Source organism: Stegostoma tigrinum, chromosome 31 (genome assembly GCF_030684315.1).
Source record: "Stegostoma tigrinum isolate sSteTig4 chromosome 31, sSteTig4.hap1, whole genome shotgun sequence".
NCBI lineage: Eukaryota > Metazoa > Chordata > Chondrichthyes > Orectolobiformes > Stegostomatidae > Stegostoma > Stegostoma tigrinum.
The window spans coordinates 39,584,821-39,608,827 of NC_081384.1; the positions used below are offsets into that span (position 1 = coordinate 39,584,821).

Consider the following 24,007-nt stretch of genomic DNA (forward strand, 5'->3'; position numbering starts at 1 on the left):
TGGTCTGGCCTACATGACACTCCAGATCCACAGCAATGTGGTTGACTCTCAACTGCCTCTGGGCAATTAAAGATGGGCAATAAATGCTGCCTTGCCAGTGACACCCTCATCCCATGAATGAATAAAAGGAAAATAAACTACTCAGATTTGTTCAATGTTTTTGTGCCTAATTTTAGCCTCAAGTTGTGCTTGGGGATAACCAATAAATATGTTGGTGGACCTGAATCAGGATTTTCATTCCTGTGAAGATTATCTTAGTTTGGAATTTTCCTAGATCAATGCACCTCCCACAGGATAGAGTCAAGCTTCTCTAGCCACGGCTGCAGATCAGAGGTGGCTGGGGGTAGCTAACTAAACAGAGCGATTTTAAAAGCTGTCTCACTTTTTTGGGGTCTGCACCTCAGTCATCTTTCTTAAATATTAGGGTCTAATGCTATCATAACCCCTCATTCTCTCATGCCCATACATGCCAACTCATGCTAAAGCATGCCATACCATCCATGTTAATAAATGATGCCACCCTCCAGGTCCCTTGACTTCTGTGCCAACTCATCCCTATTCACAACTCCTTAAATGTTACCCTTTGTCCTTAAACCTTCATGCCAACTTACCCAACATTCACAATAGGCGGACCTCAAGAACCATATTGGGTTAAAACAAAGTTCTAATTAAGAACTATAGGCTCAATATATTAAAAAAGCCTCACTGATGACTACATTTCCTCAGCACTAATTATAATAAACAGGTTTATATTCATAACTCCACAAAGACAGCCAATCACAGAGTCATAAAGCATAGAAACAGGCCCTTTGGCCCAGCTCATCCGTGCCAACCAGATATCCCAATCGGACCTAGTCCCATTTGCCAGCAGTTGGCCCACGTCCCCCGAACCGTTCCTATTCGTATACTCATATGCCATTTAAATGTTGTAAGTGTATCAGCCTTCACCGTTTCCTCTGGCAGCTTGTTCCAGGCACACAGCACCCTCTGTGCAAAAAAAAGTTACCTTTTTAAATCTTTCCCCTCTCACCTTAAACTTATGCCCTCTAGATTTGGACTCACTCACCCTAGGGAAATGACTTTGGTTTATCACCTCGTCCATGCCTCATGATTTTATAAACTTCTATAAGGTCACCGCTCAGCCTTTGACGCTCCCGGAAAAATAGCCCCAGCTTATTCAGCCTCTCCCTACGTTTCAAACCCTCCTGACCCAGCACCATTCTGTAAATGTTTTCTGCAACCTCATGTTTAACAACATCCCTCCCATAGAAAGATGGCCAGAATTGTACACAGTATTCTAAAAGTAGGCTCACCAATGTCCTGTACAACCACAACATGATGTGTGAGCTCCTATACTCAATGATCTGACCAATGAAGGCAAGGGTGCCAAATGCTTCCTTCAGCACTCTGACCACCTGCAACTTTACCTCCTTTAATAACTTCTGAACTGTATCAAATGGAGAACTTACAACACTGCCGCTGTGGTAATGACATGTCAACAGTTGGCTGTTGGAACTTTTAGACCTGAATTGCTGAATCTCCCAGATACAAAAGGAAGGTATTTCTTAAATTATCAATTTTTAATGAGCCCATTGTTTGAGTGAGGACTACAATATGACAGAGCTCCGTAGACCTTATCTGCCCTTCAAGAGCTTTGAAACATCTTTAAAGATTTGAGATTCTCACTGTTGGATCAAAAAGATAAACTGACTCAACACAGAGTGCCAAGTTCAAGATTCCCACAGAGAGGAGTCTGCCACACTTCCAGACCAATCCTCACCGAAAAACTGGCTTCGTGCAAAGTGGGGATATGGGACATCCTGACAGAGGTCTTGTCCATCTCTGTCAAAAGTCTCTGGATTTTCTAACAATTGGGGCGGCACGGTGGCTCAGTGATTAGCACTGCAGCCTCACAGCGCCAGGGACCCGGGTTTGATTCCAGCCTCGGGCAACTGCCTGTGCGGAGTTTGCACATTCTCCCCGTGTCTGTGCGGGTTTCCTCTGGGTGCTCTGGTTTCCTCCCACAGTCCAGAGATGTGCAGGCTAGGTGAACTGGTCATGCTAAATTGCCCGTGGTGTTCACAGGGTGTGTGGGTATTAGGGGAAATGGGTCTGGGTGGGATGCTTCAAGGGGCAGTGTGGACCTGTTTGGCTGAAGGGGCTGTTTCCGCACTGTAGGTAACCTAATCTAAATCAATTCTGCAAACACCCAGGCCTTGAACATTGTCAGGAAAGAGTGAATTCATTTACTTTGTTGTTTCAAAAGGTCAACTTCAAACCTCAAATGTTGTGCAAACAGTTGAAGTATAAGACAACCCTGTCAGCCTGCTGAAACACCAGTCATTACTGTGCCTTAAATGGCCAGCCACAGCCCAAAGGGTTCCTTCCTAATGGAGAAATTAAATGAGTTCAATTTCTGGTTAATTGAAATATAACTGTTGCAATACCAAAACTCCACCACACCTAGAACAATACCATGGAATTTCTGAGCAATCAGCAGTGTGGCAACAACCTCTTCAACAGGACAACAACAGTTAAAGAGTACATCCATTCCCATTTTCTCAAAGCAATAAAACTGAATCAGGAATTCTGCCCTTGCCATAAAGAGAATACTTTTTTTCAAAGCTGCAATAGTTAATCTATGAAAAACATGTTGCCCAATAACAGGACTCAAATCAAAGTCATGTGTACTAACTAGCAAATATTTGTTCTTAGTTCAATTGATCAAAATGGAATGATTGAGACAAATCTGTATGTGTCCTACCACAATCCAAGAGCTTTTGCAATCTTTACAGACTGATCTCACTACACCCACTCTCCCCATTGGGAGAGGGATTTCCCTACTCCAAATTCCCTTCCGGGGCAGGCCCTTCTCTTTTTCCCCTTCCCCAAACACAATTATTCTTTTACACTACTTTGGGGACAACTGCCCCCTTCCCTGACATAGGAACACATGTACACATCTGAACATCTATAGTTTTCCAATAAGAGAATCTGACAAGCTCATAATGAAGACTCATCGATCCCAGCATTACAGGAAAATACCTTGGCTCATGACGTGTGAATCAGTTTCTGATCGAGATGAAAATGACCCAAAACTGCATCAACAGAAATGCAAAAAAGAAGCTCTGAATTTCGGTCAGTGTGAGTCTGTAGAACTAAAACGCAAGTGCAGCAGCATCACACCAATGCAGCAGTAATATTGCAATGCCTGTCACTTGGAGAGAAGCTGAAACTTTTCTCCTTAGAGCAGAGAAAATTAAGGCAGACTTAGCAGAGGAGTTCAAAATCAGACTGTTGCAACAGCGTAAGTCAGGAGAAACTGTTCCCATGCAGTGTTGTGTGATGGGTTTTTTTTGCCAAGTTGTTACAATCTGGAGTGTGTAGCTTGAAAGGCTCACAGAATCACTTTCACTGGAGAATTAGATGCATACTGGAATTGGAAGAGTGATATGGAGGAAAGCAGATGATAGGCAGTGATTAAATTGTTCTCTCAAACAGCTGACAAGATGAGGCAATTAGACTCCCTGAGCTGTAAAATTTCCTTTAATACTTTCATGGCTGGCTATATTGCTACAGACACAAATGACTCCGTCTCTTCATCTGTCTCTTGCTTAGTTCCATCCTTCTGATCTAAACTACAGGGAAACAAATCAAAAACAGTATATTAACAATCCCTTAACTAAACCTTGAAGAGCACATTGGAAAAGGAAAAGAAAAACACTGTAGAGATATATGCTATAATAACTCTTGAAATGCTAATAGCTGATGTAACAATGTGAGGTTTTCAGACATTTGTTTTCTCAAATCAGGACTGAAACTCACCCAGTCTATCCAATCTTGGTTATCATCTCCAGATGTGTGTCAGTCCAGCAACAATATGAGAACAGGTGTCAGCAATGGTCATTGGTAGTACTTCTGGCATGAAGTTAGAACACTGTCAGTTCAAGGGTCGACTCCAAGTACTGGAGCATATAACCAAGGGGGAAAGCTAATATCTGCACTGAGGTAGTGTTACACTGTCAGGGTGCTGCTGTTTTCAAATTAAACATTAAATTTTTTTTTGGCTGACTGAGGTAAATGTAAAATATTCCTCAACATTATTTTGATAAGAGTAGGAGTTCTCCCTTCACAACCTTCCCCTCAACCAATACTGCTTAAAAAAGACTAATAGTGTTTCAGAGGTATTTGTGGAACCTAACTGTGCAAAACGGCAGCATGTTTCTTGCATTGCAACACAGATATACCTTAGAAATACCTCACTGGCTGCCAAGCGTTTCAGGGTTTCCTGAAGTTGGGAAAGGCAGAAGAAAAAGCAAAGAGAAATACTACAAAACAAAATGCAGATTTTAACTTAAGTATCACAGTAATGTTGCACTGACTAGCTGTTTGCAAGGCATTAGCCCAATTGTTAGCTGTGTTTGTGGCTGGCTTCCCCTCAATATCATTTGCTCTGACAAAGCTCTCACTACAGGAAAGGAGGAGTTTCAGTGATGGAGGAGCAAACATTAATACATTCTTTGATAGTGGGAACTACTGATGCTGGAGAATCGGAGAATAACGAGGTGTAGAGCTGGAAAAACGCAGCAGGCCAAGCAGCAGAGGAGCAGGAAGGCTGACGTTTCGGGTCTGGACCCTTCTTCAGAAAAAGAAGAATTTATTAATAGATTCTCACCTTCCACATTCCTGGCTCTCACCTGGAAGAGGGAGTTGACAAAATCATCATCGACTTTGAGATTGATCATTTTCAGTAGATTTTTCACTTCCTTGAAGCTGATCTTGTTGTCATTGTTTTTGTCTGCCTTTTCAAGATGCTGATGGATCAAGGTTGCTAGATTTAAGGCAATAAACTCAACCAGACAGAAACATTCAGGAACTGGTTCTATCATATGTTAAAGGGTCAATGCACTTACAGCACGTGCACAGATAGAAATTCTGAAATCAACGATAACTAGCAAAAGTTATGTGGGGCTGTTAGTTAGCTGTGGGGGCTGAAGGAAAGCAATAGGCTCACAAAGCACTGTCTTATTGAATCAGAGCAACAATAGCCCAGGAGACCATTTAACCCATCATGTTCACTGCTGGACCTCCAGCTGTAGGTATATACTCTAGCTTATCGTACATCCTTTATTCTTGACCTTAAACCAAATTTTTCTTTTAACAAATGTTGGAGGCAAGCAGACAGACAGAGAAATGATGTAAGACCTGAAGGCAAGGCTTTCATCATCAAGTAGTGAAGTTCAAGTCAAACCCACTGACCCTGGAAGCAGTTCAAAAGCCAGGAGGGGAGCAAGTGAATGTGTAGTTGCCGACTATTTAGAAGGCCTTACGATGTAGGACATATGGCCTCAAGTGTCTACCCTACTAATCAATGTGATCATGGCTGATCTAATACTCAACTCCATTTTCCTACCTTTTGCTAGTTATCGTTGATTTCAGAATTTTTAAAAATCTTTCAATCTAGCACAGCCTTGAATACACTTCATGTCCCAGTCTCAACAGTCCTTCATGGTAAAGAATTCCACAAATTGGCTACATTCCTCATATGTCCCAACTGGGTGACTCTTTATTCTGAGATTATACCCTCAATTCCACAATGGGAAACAACTTCTCTGCACCTATCTTGTTAAGCTCTCTAGGAATCTTGCGCTTCAATAAGGTTTGACACTTTGTTGTATTAAAAGGCTGTTAGACCCTTTAACCTTCATTTGTTATAGGCCTTCAACCCCATCCAATCCCCATGCCACCCTCCTTACCCCATCTCTCTTTCTCCATGCCCACTCATCCAGGATGTATCACAGAATCAATTAGCCATAAAACAACACTGAAGGAAATTCTCCACAAGTGACACCCATTTCAACATCTGGAAAAAGAAACCACTGCTTTTATGACATAGCAAATGTCTTAGCCAATCAGAAGCCATTACTAGATAAAAAGCTTAACCTCACTTCACAGCCCTTAAATCTTGTCCAAATAAACATATGCTGAAAGAAATGGTTCAGAGAAACTTGCTCCAACCTCAAAAATATCAAGCAATCATAGTGAAAGCTCCACTTTGGGCCCTATAAACAGACACTCTGCTGCAGTAATGCATTCGTCTCGGCACTCAGTCAAGCATCAAGCTTTTTTTTAAGCAAACCATTTCAGAATCTAGAACATGAGTCAAAGCACCTCTGAACCACATGCCCTCAAATGAGATGGCTACATTCCCAATGGAACTGCCACATTGGAAGTGCAGGGTGTAGGTTTGCTATGCTCACCTAAATCTCTTGGCAATGCCAGGAGTGAGGATGGGAATTCCAGACTTGGGAGCCACCCACTATTTTTAAAAACAACTGGAGCCTGCCTGACACTACAAAAATCTGGCCATCTATTTCTCAAGCACTTGCTCTTGGTTTATATTTGCCAAGCTTTGGTTTTCAGTGACTGCTGAGCAATATCACCAGTAACCAGAAACATTTAGACTGGCATCAAGTCCTTCATGTATAAGTGACAGTGCTGGCACTGAATCCTCTACTTTCCTCAGAAGAATATTAGAAAGGATATTGTTCAATTTTTTCTCGCTGGCTCATGGTTTCCACTCTGTTGATAAGTTTTTTCAGTCCTTGAACCCATCGTCTCCCTTCCTCCTCCGACTCTGCCACCAGATCCAGGTTTGTACGACTGCTTGTGAATGTGATAGTGAAGCACCGTTTCTCCGAGAAGCTGCTGCCATGTTTCTTCATCACCTCTGAGCGATGGCCCTCTTGGATGTCTCGGATATCCATAACTGAGACTAAAATAATGGACAAGAGACATTAGCACCATACTGGCCAGGAATCCTGACAAACCGCAATCTTAAGCAAAGTTCTCCAGCAAACAGCCAGCCAATGTCTACCTCATTTCCATTATCCTGCCACACCACAAATCCACTCAAATACTCAGCAAATTCCAACGACTTACCCTCTTTAGTTTGGATATTTACTAATCAACTTATTACATGCCTTAGGAGCAGAGGGACCTGAATCTGGGATTTCCCTCTTTATTCTGAGTAACCCACTACCAAATCACCCCATTTATCCCCCACCTGTGGGCTCCAGTTTCCCCTCTCAGTCCAAAGATGTGCAGGTTTAGGTGGATTAGCCATGGGAAATGCAGGGATACAGGGCTAGAGTTGGGGGCTAGGTCTGGGTGGATGCTCTTTGGAGGGTTAGTGTGTGGATCTGATGGACTGAATGGCCTGCTGCCAAGCCACAGGGATTCTATGACTGACAGGTAACAATTAACACATTGCCCACTAGGGGCACTGCTTTCCCTCTGGGCTGTGTCAAAATTAGGTGGTAGTTATATTCAACTAGTTGGCATTAACTGCCCTCAGCTACCTTCTGATAGGAGGGCAGATGGTTGGGAGCACCAGAGAAGCTCCTAGACGGTCTGATCCCAGGCCTGAACATAGTCCTAACAAGGTCCAGACAGGACACATGGAGAGAGTTGTTATAACTGACTATCTTCTTCTCTTCTGTGGCTATGTCCCCACCTGGGTGCCCTTTGACAGGGTGCATTTTTTTCCTTTATTCATTGATGAGATGAGGGTGTTGCTGACTCAGGCAACATTTATTGCCCATTCCTAATTTCCCAGAGAGGGTAGTTCAGAGTCAACAATATTGCTGTGGGTCTGTAGGCCAGACCAGGCAAGGATGGAGCTTCCTTCACTAAAGGACATTAATGAGGTGTGATTTTCTAGCCATTGACAATGGATTCTTGATAATCATAGAACCCCCAGTGTAGAAACAGGTCCTTCAGCCCAACAAGTCCACACTAACCCTTAGTGCATCTCACCCAAACCCAACCCATCCCCCTATAACCCATCTAATCTACAGACCCCTGAACACTATGGGCAATTTAGCATGGCCGGTCCACCTAGCCGGCACATCCTTGGACTGTGGGAGGAAACCAGAGCACCCAGAGGAAACCCACACACACGTGGGGAGAATGTGCAAACTCCACACAGACAGTTGCCCGAGGGTGGAATTGAGCCAGGGTCCCTGGCGCTGTGAGGCAGCAGCGCTAACCACTGAGCCACCATGCCATCCATTTAGATTCTTAATTCCAGATATTTTTATTGAGCTCAAATTCAACCATCTGCCATGGTCCCCAGAACATTATTTGGGTTTCTGGATTAACAGTCCAGTGATAACATCACTAGGCCATTGCATTGCCCTTTGATTCACTAAAGGCCTGCTGTTAGCAATAGCACAATTTCACCTGGCACCAATTTTACATTACTTTCAAATATTAGATTGTTATTGTTATAGTGCCACCTTTTCATACTGCTTAAACAGTTTAACTTGTTTCTTTTCCAAAAAAAAAAGCAGATTAGCTGTCTCTAATTAACATGTGTGTGAGGCTCAACTCCTGAGTCCTATAACTGCCCCGATTTGATATGGTAACAAGTGATGCTTATCTAAAAGATGGAAGTTGGAATCGAAAATACACAATTTCCTTTTGGATGTAAAGTTAAAATCCTGGTAGCCATTATGAAAAGTGATAGAAAACAGGATTAAATCTCCAGTATTCTCAGTGTCCAAGCCAATCTCACCATGTGAGCTGTAGTTGTGGGGACCTGGACTGCTACCTTTCCTAAAAGTAAGGCTGAGTACATAGTTATCCACCTCATTTACATCTGACTTGATGTCTTTGCAAGAAGGGACAGTCAGTTGAATGGCAAGAAAGGTTTGGAATTTCTAATAGATTTTCTGGATAGATAACTACAAAGGAAATTGATTATATGAAAGGCCCATGATGCATGGTCAAAAAGTGTCAATTTCCAAAAAAGAAAGAAAAATAGACAATAATTGCACAAGATGGATATTAACAAAAAGGATGAAAGCCTCCAAGTCAGTCCCATCATTTAAGTAACTAGTTGTGTTTCCCAGCTGGACCCACGAACAAGCAACTAGTCTGTACTATCAGTATGTTGTTCTTGGAAAGGGAGATGCTGTTAGAAGAAACAGCTACGTTCAGAATCCTGGGGAGCTTACATTTCCTTCAGCTTTAAATGGAACAAATGAGATGTTCCTCGCATGGCACTGGGAACAAAGGACCGGATGGTGACCATATTCCATAATAATCATTTACTAGATGGAATAAAGGCTTAAATGGCCGAAAAGTAGTGAAAGGGTGGAGAATAAATCTAGTAATAAACCTCAAGAGGAAATTGGCATTAATGTGTGAATGAGCTCCACAACTGCCAGAAAACAGTTATTGACAATAGGCTGGTGCTGTTTTTGGGAATTAGGAGACAGTGGATGCTGAAACAGTCTTTGATTGACTTGTCCTGGATTCCACAACAATTCCCAGTCACTCAATGATGTACCATCATGGGAATACTCACAGGTGGGTGCCTTATTCCTGGACTCACACCAAATGGAAAGTCCATCCTCCTGCAGTTTCAACCGTCGATTTTTCTTCCAGGTCCCAGACTTGATTTTTTTTAACTTACTGCCCATTAACATGAATTTTACATCTTCATCATCCTGCAATCCTGAAAGAGACAGGAGGGTGAAGGTCAAGGTGCTGGGAAAAAATAGACACTGTGGCTGGGGATAAAGAACTGAACCTGGAAGAGTTAAGGAAAATTTAACTTTTGACTCAAAAATATATGTTTTCCTTTCTTAAAAAAAAGGGCTATCACAGACAAAAAGACAGACCATGGATATAAACTTAGAGACCGACAAAGGCTGTGTGGGATTCATAGAATGTTGAATCTGTCGAGTAAAGTTTCGGGGAAATTTACAACAGAGCAGGGTAACAAGAAGAAATAACAAGGGCTGGACTATCTCCAGCTCTCAGTGAAAAGCTGTAACTTGCAGTCACTGATAATGGGAACTGCAGATGCTGGAGAATCCCAGATAACAAAGTGTGGGGCTGGATGAACACAGCAGGCCAAGCAGCATCTTAGGAGCACAAAAGCTGACGTTTCGGGCCTAAACCCTTCACCGAAACTTCAGCTTTTGTGCTCCTAAGATGCTGCTTGTCCTGCTGTGTTCATCCAGCCCCACACTTTGTTAACATGCAGACATTGCGCGTTTTGCAAATATACCAAAAAGATGGTTCAAAACTAACTAGGTCTGGCCTCAGTGTGTGGTCAGACAAACTGTGATCATGAACTAAGGTATCTACCTGCGTTTGAGCACTAGTATGTCTGACGGTCAAAACGGAAGCAACCCTGTCGTTGAAGTCAGCTGTGTTGCAGGTAGAAGGGCTCCCTTGCTCTGCATGTTAAAAACCAATGAGCCTCCAAACTATTAAGTGTAAAGAACAGTTAAGAAGGACTCAGAGTAGGAACTGCAGATGCTGGAGAATCCAAGATAGCAAGGTGTAGAGCTGGATGAACACAGCAGGCCAGCCAGCATCAGAGGGGCAGGAAACCTGAGGTTTTGGGTCTGGACCCTTTATCAGAAGTGGGAGAGGGGAAGGGGGCTCTGAAATAAATAGGGAGAGAGGGAGGCAATGACAGAAGGTGGGCAGTGGAGCAGATAGGTGGAGAGAAGGCGGATAGGTCAAGGAGGCAGGGATGAAGCCAATAAAGGTGCATGTAGGTAGGAAGTTGGGATGGGGGTTGGTCAGTCAGGAGGGAGGGGCAGGTAGGTGAGAGGAGACAGACGGGTCAAAGAGATGGGGGGTGACTGGGTGGGGGCTGGTGTGCTGGTCTTGGGTTGAGGAAGGATTTCAAAGCTTGTAAAGCCCACATTGAGACGATTGGGTTGTATGGTTCCCAATCAGGAGGTGCTGTTCTTCCAGTTTTTGGGTGGCATTGTTGTGGCCCACGATGGACATATCGTCCAAGGACTGAGAAGGAGAGTTGAAGCCGTTCGTACTGGGAGGTGTCATCGTTTGTCACGAACCGAGTGTAGGTGCTGCACAAAGCAGAACCATCAGCTTTCCTGCTCCTCTGATACTGCCTGGCCTGCTGTGTTCATCCAGCTCCACACTTTAGACTCCAGCATCAGTGGTTCCAACTGTCTCTGTTCCAGTATCAACTTTATACAAACCACCCAGAAAAACTGACCCATATATCTTAGATAATGGGAACTGCAGATGCTGGAGATTCCAAGATAATAAAATGTGAGGCTGGATGAACACAGCAGGCCAAGCAGCATCTCAGGAGCACAAAAGCTGACGTTTCGGGCCTAAGCCCAAAACGTCAGCTTTTGTGCTCCTGAGATGCTGCTTGGCCTGCTGTGTTCATCCAGCCTCACATTTTATTACCATATATCTTATTACATTTTTTAAATTCATTTCCTAATCCTAACCTGTGCACAAGTGCCTTGTTATCGTTTGCTATCACATTTAGTTGCTCAAATTCATTATTTTGTTAAATCAACAAAGCCTGGTTAAATTGGCTCCTCTTAAAATATGGATTTATTTGTCTGGGAGAAAGGCATTCCAACAGAGGGATCCTTTTTGAAATAGCCTTGTTGCAAACAACCAATCCCACAACACATCCCTCACACCCCGCCCCCGCCACAACCGCCCAAAGAGGATCCCCCTCGTTCTCACAAACCACCCCACCAACCTCCAGATACAATGCATCATCCTCCGACACTTCCGCCATCTATAATCCGACCCCACCACCCAAGACATTTTTCCATCCCCACCCTTGTCTGCTTTCCGGAGAGACCACTCTCTCTGTCCCTCCCTTGTTCGCTCCACACTGCCCTCCAACCCCACCACACCCAGCACATTCCCCTGCAACCACAGGAAATGCTACACTTGCCCCCACACCACCTCCCTCACCCCTATCCCAGGCCCCAAGATGACTTTCCATATTAAGCAGAGGTTCACCTGCACATCTGCCAATGTGGTATACTGTATCCATTGTACCTGGTGTGGCTTCCTCTACGTTGGGGAAACCAAGCAGAGGCTTGGGGACCGCTTTGCAGAACACCTCCGCTCGGTTCGCAATAAACAACTGCACCTCCCAGTCACGAACCATTTCAACTCCCCCTCCCATTCTTTAGATGACATGTCCGGCCTGGGCCTCCTGCAGTGCCACAATGATGCCACCCGAAGGTTGCAGGAACAGCAATTCATATTCCGCTTGGGAACCCTGCAGCCCAATGGTATCAATGAGGACTTCACCAGCTTCAAAATCTCCCCTTCCCCCACTGCATCCCAAAACCAGCCCAGTTCATCCCCTCCCCCCCACTGCATCCCAAAACCAGCCCAGCCTCTCTGCCTCCCTAACCTGTTCTTCCTCTCACCCATCCCTTCCTCCCACCCCAAGCCACAACTCCATTTCCTACCTACTAACCTCAGCCCACCTTGACCTGTCCGTCTTCCCTGGACTGACCTATCCCCTCCCTACCTCCACTCTCCTCTCCACCTATCTTCTTTTCTCTCCATCTTCGGTCCGCCTCCCCCTCTCTCCCTATTTATTCCAGAACCCTCACCCTATTCCCCTCTCTGACGAAGGGTCTAGGCCCAAAACGTCAGCTTTTGTGGTCCTGAGATGCTGCCTGGCCTGCTGTGTTCATCCAGCCTCACACTTTATTATCACGAATAAAGAGGAGCGCATAAAGAGGAGCGCAAAAAGAGGAGCGCAAAAAGAGGAGCGCAAAAAGAGGAGCGCAAAAAGAGGAGCGCAAAAAGAGGAGCGCAAAAAGAGGAGCGCAAAAAGAGGAGCGCAAAAAGAGGAGCGCAAAAAGAGGAGCGCAAAAAGAGGAGCGCAAAAAGAGGAGCGCAAAAAGAGGAGCGCAAAAAGAGGAGCGCAAAAAGAGGAGCGCAAAAAGAGGAGCGCAAAAAGAGGAGCGCGTTCGTCCCTCCTCACCTAGGAGTTTAATGGTTTGTATTGTCTGTTTGGAACTGACATAACTTGAGAAACCTTGCCTGGGGTCTGCTCAAACATGCAGGGGAATTATTACTGATGCTCATAAGCAGGTCAGTAGATGAGGAGACAGGTAACTCCTCTATGCCAACAACTCAGTCTATACCTACCTCAGCAACCAGTTAAATATATAGAGGGTCAACTCTGATTACAGAGTAGGCAGCTTGGAAAGTTTTAAACACATGCTATGCAATTTTCTGACAACACCTGGAAATTACAGCATATGCTTGAAGGCAAAGTGCCTAACTGAGAGAATGATGCCAACATGTTACCATGGCAAACTCTACAATCACATGGTTTTCTCAGAATGCCTAGACACCCCCAAGAATCCAAAGCCACATTTGTATTCAGTGTGTAAAGTGTGTCAGTGCGATTTGATCAAATGAACTTTTAGCATTTCAATTAATTGCAGCAAGCTCCCAAGCCTGGAATATGGACACAGTGCCCCATTTATCAAATAGTGCAAGTGCAGAGTCAGGGGACAGAGATTTCTTTGAGCCTGCAGCCAGAGTCCTGAGGAACTGGCACATCACAACTTTCACTGGCATAGTTGGGAAACAGCAAGTTATTGAAAGATAATATTTGTTTTCGATCTTATCAGGACACTTGTTCATACTGTCTGACCCCATGCAGAAGTCAGCTGGGGTGAGGGTTACAGGAAAAGATGCAATTGAGGATTAGGGGACTGGGTGGAACACGGGAAAATTAGTCTCAAAGTTACAACAGTATAGCGTTTGATGAATTAAATGAAAATCCCTAAAATTTTCTGAAGGCTCCCACTAGGGGAAGGAACTGAGCAGAGTATAGTACAGAGCACACAAACACTTCAAGGCTTTGTGTTAAATTAGGAAAACAAATTTTATACTTAATATTAATTTATTGTGACACATCCCAACATTGATCCTGCTCATACGAACTATAATCCCTCCAGCTCAGTGGCATTCCGTTCACACCCTGCAATGAAGCTACAGTCTGTACCATGGAGGTCTCATTTTCTCCTTGGACTATTTCACTTCCTGTCCTTTCTGTAAAATTCTCTCCATTTTCTTCCTCTTAGATTGTTTTCCCTCAAACCCCATCACTACACTTTTCCCCTCTCTCCCTCAATTATCTTCGTTTTCTCTTTCTTTCCTTGTCTGTCTCTTCTTTTTTGCTCTGCCTTCCTTCATAACCTGAGGTGGAGTCAGACAGGAAAGATGCAAAAGGTTCTACTCGTTTCCCTCACAGACAGGGGTGGAGGGGTGGTGAATGGCTGGAACCGGTTGCCAGAGGTAGTGGTGAAGGCAAATACAATCTCATCATTTAAGAAACAGTTAGACAGGTACATGGATGGTATAGGTAGGGAGGAACATGGGGACAAAGGCAGGTAAATAGGGCTGGTTTAATTGCAAGTATGGTCAAGTGGGCTGAAGGGCTTGTTTCCTTGTTGTAAACCTCTACGACTCTTTAACCAAGGTCCCTTCTATTTTGTCAGAAACTTCGGGTTGGATCTTTATAGTCTGTGACAATGAGTCAGAGTGTGGGTCGCATAGTGAAAACTGCATTCAGATGGCATCACTGGTTCCCCACAGCTCTGGGACATGACCAAAGGGAAGGTGAATAGGGAGGCAGAGTTACTGCTGGGGTTCCAGCTAACTTCAATGAAGAGCTTGAATTAACTCCAGAATGAGCCACCAAGGTAATAGCAAATCCTGCTACTCTAATTGAGAGGCACTGGGTGATCAGCTCGGGTGTGGAATGTGTTGGGATGTGGTTTTCACAAATAACAAGTGCTGATAGACGCATTCCTCAGTTTGAGAAACAGAAAATTTAAAGTTAGCTGCTCAGTCAGTGACTCAGACTCTCCATTACTGGTCCCACGAAGTTGGAATTTCTCAGCACTGGGGAAGGTGGGATCCTCAAAAGGGGGGTCACCTCCTGGTCAGAAGGGCAGAGGAGAATGGGGCAAGGCTGCAGGGGTAAGACAGAAGGAATTACCCAATGAGTAGGGTGACACTCGACCCATCCCCACCCCCACACAGCCCTATAAATGACAGGCTGCCTCTAGTGGAAAGGTGGTCTTGGACAGGAATCCTCCAGTCTATAATGTGCTGATGCAGCACAGCCCAGGGCAGATCCCTATCTGCAAAAATCACACTCACAGTCACCCAGAAACTTTCCTTATTTCAGTCTGTCCAGAATCTGCCAATGGATCAGGTAGGGAGAGGCTGCATCTTGCAGTGCCCTATTCCGGAGAGATGGGGTCTCCATACATTTTGGTTCAGTAATCCCATGCAGTCACAGAGGGCAATGGAGTTGGTCACCATTGCTGGATTCAAAGAAACAAACAAAGAAACCTACAGCACAGGAAGAGGCCCTTCGGCCCTCCAAGCCTGTGCCAATCAAGATCCACTGTCTAACCTGTCGTCATCTATTTTCTAATGGTCTGTGTCCATTTGCTCCCTGCCCATCCAAATATATCTTAAAAGACGCTAACGTGTCTCCGTCTACCACCTCCGCTGGCAACGCGTTCCAGGCACCCACCACCTTCTGCGTAAAGAGCTTTCCACATATCTCCCTTAAACATTCCTCCTCTCACTTTGAACTCATGACTCCTAGTAATCGAGTCCCCAACTCTGGGGAAAAAAGCTTTTTGCTATCCACCCTGTCTATACCCCTCATGATTTTGTAGACCTCAATCAGGTTCCCCCCTCAATCTCCGTCTTTCTAACAAAAACAATCCTAATCTATTCAACCTCTCTTCATAGCTAGCACCCTCCATACCAGGCAACATCCTGGTGAACCTCCTCTGCACCCTCTCCAAAGCATCCACATCCTTTTGGTAATGTGGCAACCAGAACTGTACACAGTACTCCAAATGTGGCCGAACCAAAGTCCGATACAACTGCAATATGACCTGCCAACTCTTGTACTCAATACCCTGCCCAATGAAGGAAAGCATGCCATATGCCTTCTTGACCACCCTATTGACCTGCATTGTCACCTTCAGGGAACAATGGACCTGAACACCCAGATCTCTCTGTTCATCAATTTTACCTCGGACTTTTCCATTTACTGTATAGTTCGCCCTTGAATTTGATCTTCCAAAATGCATCACCTTGCATTTGCCCGGATTGAACTCCATCTGCCATTTATCTGCCCAACTCTCCAGTCTATCTATCTTCTGCTGTAATTTCTGACAGTCCCATTCACTATCAGCTACTCCACCAATCTTAGTGCCATCAGCAAACTTGCTGATCAGACCACCTACACCTTCCTTCAGGTCATTTACATATATCACAAACAGCAGTCCCAGCACAGATCCCTGTGGAACACCACGGGTTACAAGTCTCCAATTTGAGAAACTCCCTTCTACTACTACCACCCTGTGTCTCTTGTTGCCCAGCCAGTTTTTTTAATCATCTAGCTAGCACACCCTGGACCCCATGTGACTTCACTTTCTCCATCCACCTGCCATGGGGAACCTTATCAAATGCCTTACTGAAGTCCGTGTATATGACATTTACAGTCTTTCCCTCAATCAACTGTGTCACGTCCTCAAAGAATTCTATTAAGTTGGTAAGACATGACCTTCCCTGTACAAAACCATGTTGCCCATCACTGATAAGCCCATTTTCTTCCAAATGGGAATAGATCCTATGCCTCAGTATTTTCTCCAGTAGCTTCCCTACCACTGACTTCAGGCTCACCGGTCGATAATTACCTGGATTATCCTTGCTGCCCTTTTTAAACAAGGGGGCAACATTAGCAAGTCTTCAGTCCTCTGGGACCTCACCCGTGTCTAAGGGCACTGCAAAGATATCTGTTAGGGCCCCAGCTATTTCCTCTCTTCAGGTCCAGGGCGTCCTTAACTGTAGTCATGTAGCTATCAAGGGACTGAGAGCAGGCTGAACAGATTTCTGAACAATAAAAAAAGTCTTCCATTCAAATGAAAACAGAAAATATCAGAGAAGCTCAGCAGGTCTTGCAGCATCTGTGGAGATAAAGCAGAGTTAATGTTTCAGATCCCGGTGACCCTTCTTTAGAAGTGAACAGTGATCATAGCACACATGGTTCATCATTACACCTTTGGTACCCAGACAGCAACTGAAAATTCCTTTATCATGGAGACTTCCAGGTGCTAAACTACTTCAGGTCAACATCACTTATAACCATGGATCGGAACTCTGAAATACTATGGACATTTTTAGCTTGTAACTCCAAAAATTTCTGTTCTTAAATAAAAAAACTAGTTTTGGCTATAGCAGCCATGGATATAAATTAAGTGGTTACAGAATGTGGGGTTGAGGGCTTTATTTTTAAAAACTGAAAGAACAGCATATCTCAGCTGTTTTAAAGAAGTGGGGTCAATGTTACCTGAAGGAGTGCCTAGGTGGATATATTATTTAACAATTAACTTGTATATATGTACAGAAAGCTAGTAATCAATGGGGTGAGTTTTATGAGTGTAGTTAACAGAAATAAAGCCCTCATAAAAGTATAAATTCTACTCACGTACAGTTATCATTTGTAGCATAACATTGGCCATAGTCAAGACAATGTTTTGGGGTATGACTGCTCATCCAGCTTCTGAAAGTGAGCCTCATGATCAATGGAAGAATGAAGTTACAACGTGAACCTAGGTCTGAAAGGACCACTAACAAATGTTTCTGACAATTTTGAGAAGGAAAAGAATTTAGGATTTATCATAAATAAATGAATGTCAGAAATACTTAAAGTGCAGTCAATTGATGTTTCAGATGTGATTCAAAGTAATATTATTGAAATAACTCCAGAGGCTGATATCCTGTCACAAAGTCATCCACTATTTACACATGGAGAGTCATTGACACTGGTCCAGTTTGTTTACAGCCAGTCCTCAGTGACCAGAACCTCTGACACTCCTGTTTATATATCTGTCAGCTAGGGCTCCCTGATTGGAACAGGTTAACAACCCTAAATCAAGAAACTCACTCTATGATGTCCACCTGGCTGATCTCAAAGAACAAATAAAATTACAGCATAGGAACAGGCCCTTTGGCCCTCCAAGCCTGCATCGATCGAGATCCTCTGACTAAACCTGATACCTATTTCCTAAGGGTCTGTATCCCTTTGCTTCCTGCCCAGATACATCTTAAAAGACACTATCGTGTTTGCATCACCAACTCCACTGGCAGTGCGTTCCAGGCGCCCACCACCCTCTGCGTAAAAAACTTTCCACGCATATCTCCCATATACTTTCCTGCTCTAACTTTGAACTAATGGCCCCTAGTAATAGAGTTCCCCATTCTGGGAAAAAGCTAATTACAGTAACTACATCCCTGCCCCTCCGAGTGAGAGGACATGGACCAGTTCTTTATTTATGTGGCTCCTCCTGGAGTGCTTTAGCACCGGGTCAGGTTCCACCAAACTCAGCTTCTGATACAAACAGTGTGTAAGGCACAGTAATTCACATTTTGAACCCTGGACGTCTCAGAAGAAATTCACTCTGGAGAATCCACACATTCCAGAATAGTCAGAAAGGCAGAAGGAGCCAGGTATGCCTTGCTCCTGCACTGTTTGCAAGTTTTCAGCTTTCATGTGGTCCACATGCTTGTTGAGGACCACTGCACCTGCCCAAACTTTGTACTTCCCCAAATCTGCCCTCACATCAACCATGCCTCTTACCCATACAGGGCCATTCCCATGGTTCCTACACCAAACCTCACCCTCTGAAGTAAATGCTCTCTCTTGTTTAGAGGAGTCTTGTGATTGGCATAGGCGCTCCTGATGCCATTTCATTCAGCTCCCCCAGGTCTGGGAAATCAGATGTAACGTGGTGTTGAGTCTTCTCCTCATTACAACTTTGCTGGAAGTATCCCTGTAGGTGTATGTGGGGTAGTCCAATAATCAAACAGGAACTGACAGTTTGGTAATTAGTGAAGCTCTCCAGCTCCAAAAGTTTCAGTTCTTGTTACAACAGCCTAATGGTTTTCCCCATTACCACCAGTTGTTTCAGTTTTGCCAGGGCCAGATATTTCTGTGTTCCAAAGTCTGATACTGTCTGCTGTGACTAAAAATTTGCACAGAAAATTTCAAGCCATTATGGACTCTTCCAGTTGCAGTATCACCGGTGGTGTATCTGCCAACAGGAGGCAGCTCAATACATCTACTTTTGCAACTTGGCCTCCCAGACAGTGTTCCAACTTGTAATCATACACACTTAGTATTAGAGACCAGGCTGAATTCAGCCTGAAGCTAAAGGCACCATTGCCTCGCTCACTTTAAGTAGGCCTAGCAGGGACTTGCAGTCTATTAGTATTATAAATGTGGGCCTGTGAAGATATTGGCAGAACTTCCAGACTGCAAATATGGCCACCAAACCAGTCTTCTCTATCTGGGCATATCTATGCTCTGCATTAGCCAAAGCCCAGGATGCATACACTGTCGGGCATTCTTCTCCATTGAACGGTGAACTAATACTACCCCAGTGTCATATAGGGAGGCATTGCATATCAATACCAAATCTTCCTTGGGATCAGTGTGTGGACACTTTAGTGGATGATAGCTGTTTCATCAATTCTTTAAAGTTAAGGCTGACCCTTTAAGAGCAGATGCAAAGGTGCCAGAATGGGGGCCGGGTTATGTATGAACTTTCCATAAAAAGTCACCAAACCAAGGAAAGACTTCATCTCCAGTACTCCTGATGGAGCCTGGACACCTTTATATGCCCTCACTTTATCTTCCAACGGCGTAACCTGGTATTAAATTGACTATGTAGCCTAAGTAGGTCATTTGGGTTGTCTGGAACACATTTTTCCCCTCCTAATACATGTGCCCACCTCAGAAAAACATTTATGTCCAAAGTCTCTAAGTGCTCCTTATCGGTCTTCAGTCATCAGCACATTATCTAGATAAAACGGAGGCCGAGGGTAGTCTTGTCAAATGTTATCCATCATCCACTTAAAAATTGCACGGCCTCACAATCCCCGAAAGGCAGTCTCATATTGGTACAAGCCCATAAGAGGTATTAATTGTAGTACACCTCTGGGAATCCCCATCTAAATCGCAATTGCAAGTATGCATGGGTGATATCCAGCTTCACAATCGGCATGGCCAGTGCTGCCCATTCTACAAGCTGGACTGGTTCGATGGTTCCTTCGCTTTCCTGCTTCCTGACTTCTGCTTCTATTTTCTCACACAAGGCAAATGGCACTGGGTGGGCCTTGCGGAATCAGGGAATTGCTTCCTGGTCAACATACAAGATGGCCTTGGCTCCTTTGATAGACCCTAGATCTTCCTAAAAAGGGTTCAGGGTATTTAATTAGGACTTCAATCAAGCAGCCAGCCATTTTTTAAGTGCTGAGCCATTCAAGTTGAATCCCTCAATCAATTTCACCCCATCAGGCTTGACCTGAGCCATTTACTACAATCAGTGTTAACTAAACTGGCTCTTTCTCATAAGAGACCAGAACTGAAGTTGTACCCTTAATCTGTAAAGGCTCCCCAATATAGGTTCTCCGTCTTGCCAAGATCTTGCACAAACTAAAGGGTTGGAGGCCAGAGCAAATTTTGTTCAAGACCGGTTCTGCCATTGCTGATAAAGCCACGCCAGTATCAGCTCCATTAAAACTGAGTGATCATTCAACTAGACATTTATTTTGTTAGAGACAGTGGGAACTGCCGATGGTAGAGAATCTGAGATAACATGGTGTGAAGCTGGATGAACACAGCAGGCCAAGCAGCAGAGGAGTAGGAAAGTTGGCGTTTCGGGTCGAGATCCTTCTTCAGAAAACATTTTGATTATTTCTGATCTGGATGTTGCTAAGCAATTGAACTGTTCCAAATCAGATGTAGGTACACTTGCAGGATGTGCATTCTCCTGGGTACTGGTCTAGGAGTTTTCTTAGTCAGCTTAGGTCCAGTGAGACTGTCTTGAGTCCGCCTACCAGCGGCAACAATGGCCTGCCATCCCGGATCCTTAAGAAAATGTTAACCTTTTAGCTGAGGCTTGGCTTTAATTTTTAGGTGATAACCAGTTACTTAAAATTGTGTTATTTCTTTTGAAATGGCCAGAATATATTGTGCTAATAAAATTGAGTGTCCAATGAAATATCCTCATTATTAATTAGGCTATCGATAAAGAAAACGCTGACGAAACTGAATCTGGAAAGGCTGTGAATTTGCAGTTGACATTATTGTATACCTTTAAATGCAACAAAATTTCTCCACTAAAGAAATTAAAGCAGTGTTATGTATGACAGGAGGTGGAAATTTAGATGACAGTCAATTATGTAAAAATTACAATAGCAATTTGCCCATTGGTCTTCTATAGATTAAACTAGTAAAGGATGTAGGAATAAGGGTTGTGGAGTTTGATAATCTCACTGAAGAGACAAATGAGAGATGTTAGATTTGTAGAGATATCAAAGGACACTGACATGGCCTATAGGAAGTCTGCACTTAAGAGATTTCATAGAAGTGGTGGCTCTGTATTTGAAGGTATTAATAACGTTGATGTCTGCTCATATGTATGGACACCAGCAATGCCCATAAAAGAATAAAGAAAAATTTTAGTAACAAAGCAGTTCATGGGTTTATTGTCAGAGGTGAGCAGGGTTTAAGATGATCTGGAGTACAGGGAAGAAACGACTTATCTTCACATTCCAGGATGATCTGGGAATAAAAGATTGAGCTTTAGCAGATGGCAGTAGGACCCAATGCTATTGCTATGCATTCTAGTTGGATCTGCTGGTGGGTGGCTATACCAGTTGTTCACCATACCCCTTCATGGCTACATCCATTAGGCTACATGGACCAGAGATGATGACCATACCAGAGGGAGTGGCCAGGTGAGGGCATGTTGTGTTTTTACCAGGGATGAGGACATTGAGGGTGTAGCTGAGCAGAAGGCCAAATAAGTCAGCATGCCAGACCGAACCAAAAAAAATGGAGGAAAGATTGACAGAATAAAACAAGACTAAAGACAGTGCCCTTACTTGGAAAACATTATCAAAACAAGAGCTAGATACAAACTGTTGCCAGGACCACCACTGACTCTGCAGTGGCATGCAAAAAAATTCACATGAAATTCTGAATACTCCAAGTGTACAGCCAGAATTCCAGGAATTAAGGCACATGATTCACCAGGGTGCAGCTTCACAGGTGAAGTTAGCATCAGGTGTGTACAACCTGGGTCTCTTCATGCTTTCTGCTGCCTCAGGTACTTGTGTAAACTATCATTTTCTTTGACTATTGTTCTCTTAATGTAATCCCTGCGAGTTCACACCTGCTTCATTAGCAACTTTCACATATAATCCTTTCTGGCAGCAATTAAGCTCCATGTTTTAAAGAGATATACAACGAACAATGTAATTTCAGCAAAAACTTCAAGCTGCACAAATGAAATGGATATCACCTGTGCAGAGATAACAAGGTGTAGAGCTGGATGAACACGGCAGGCCAACAGCATCTTAGGAGCAGAGAAGCTGACGTTTCAGGCCTAGACCCTTCAAGGTAGAGGCCTGAAACGTCAGCTTTTCTGCTCCTAAAGGTGCTGCTTGGCCTGCCATGTTCATCCAGCTCTACACCTTATCTTCGATTCTCCAGCATCTGCAGTTCCTATTGTCTTTGATACAATCACCCATGCAGAGATAGCTCATTCAGATTGGTTAGACTATATTTCCCAAATGGTTTCTTTCTGACCCCCTCTCTCCTCTTGGAGAGATGTTAGTAAATTTTTGAAATCTCCTCTTGGAACAAAACAGGAGGCCATTCAGTATCTTGAAGCTGCTTTACCATTCAATTGCATCAAGTCTGATTGGCAGTTTCTTTACACTACCTTGGTTCAATAATCCTTAATACTGCTGTCTAACAAAAATCCTACGACTTTATCTAGATTTAAAACATTTTTAAAAATTGCTTGGACGAGCTTCAGCTCAAAGTTACTTTCCTGTCCCTTTGATGGTCAATGAGTCTCAGGTGGAACTTTTGGTCACATAACATGCCTTCATAACATGCACACAGAGTCTGGCACATTCTCTTCTCTGGCCCCAAGATACTAAAGCCAGTTAAAGACTCTCTCCTGTCATCAATTAGGCCAATCAATCCAAAACTGACTTGGATTCAAACACTGGTCTTTTCCCTGTTTTGCATGGGTCCATTCTGCCCCTTTAATCCCAAAAGAAGAACTTCTTAAAGTTTTCATCCATAGGACATGGGCTCACTGGTTGGGCCAGCAATTATTTCCTGTCCTTAGTTTCACTGGAGGAGATTGTGGTCAGCCATCTTCTTGAACCACTGCCATCCATGTGCTATATGCAGACCCACGATGCTGTTAAGGAGAGAATTCCAGGATTTTAAAATCAGTGACCCTGAAGTAATGGTGATGTATTTCCAAGTCAGGTTGGTGAGTGGCAGGGAGGAGGAGGAAATACAGGTGGTGCTCCCAGGAATCTGCTGCCTTTGTCCTTCTAGATGGAAGAAGTGGTCATGAGTTTGGAAGGAGCTGTCTAAAGGATCCTTGGTAAATTTATGCAGTGCAATATATATATGGCAGTCGAAACTTATACATTTAGAAAAGTATCCATCACTATTTTGATTTCAGTTGTTCTCAAATCTGTGTGAGCCACCATTTCAGTGTTCTATGTAAACACTTGGATCGGAATGGAATGAGGCAGTAATATCCATCTACCGTGGAACCAGTTTCAGCAAAGCAGAGGCAATTTATTTATGCAACAGTCTAATCAAGTTGCAATTACACAACCAGATAATCATACAGTCTGGAGGCCCAATATAGCTTGCAAATTTTAGAAAGCTTCTGGGGTCTATTGGTTCAATGGACAGTCTCCAAGCCCCTTAACTTTAAAAAACATCATATGCTGGGATGCGGGCTTTACTTTAAGGCCAGCATTTGTTGCTTATCCCTAAATTGTACTTGAACTGACTGCTTTGCTAGACCATTTCAGACAGCGTCCAAGGGTCACCACATTGAACATTAACTCTAATATAAATTTTAGGTCCTCCATAACTTATAGGTCCACATGCAATGGAACCTACAGACTCTACATAATCTGCAGATCCTATAACCTTAATAAAGTCTACAGACCCAGGACATATAGATCCCAGCACCTGAATTGCCAGTGCATTTTACCTGCTCAAATTTTGATCATTATTTCATAA

At 43.8% G+C, this 24,007-nt stretch overlaps 1 protein-coding gene across 4 annotated transcripts in view; it reads right to left on the minus strand.

The window, feature by feature from the left end:
- LOC125466193 (1-phosphatidylinositol 4,5-bisphosphate phosphodiesterase delta-3-like) overlaps positions 1-24,007 on the minus strand; it is a 60,151-nt gene that overhangs the window by 32,486 nt on the left and 3,658 nt on the right. For 3 of the 4 annotated variants that reach the window (XM_048560394.2, XM_048560395.2, XM_048560397.2), the window contains exons 2-4: positions 9,374-9,523; positions 6,547-6,775; positions 4,698-4,827 (exon numbers count right to left, since the gene is read on the minus strand). In XM_048560394.2, coding sequence (XP_048416351.1) covers positions 4,698-4,827; positions 6,547-6,775; positions 9,374-9,523 — 509 coding nt within the window. Of the gene's footprint in view, positions 1-4,697; positions 4,828-6,546; positions 6,776-9,373; positions 9,524-16,571; positions 16,785-24,007 lie in introns of those variants that run through there. The other variant, XM_048560396.2, reaches the window with a different exon arrangement.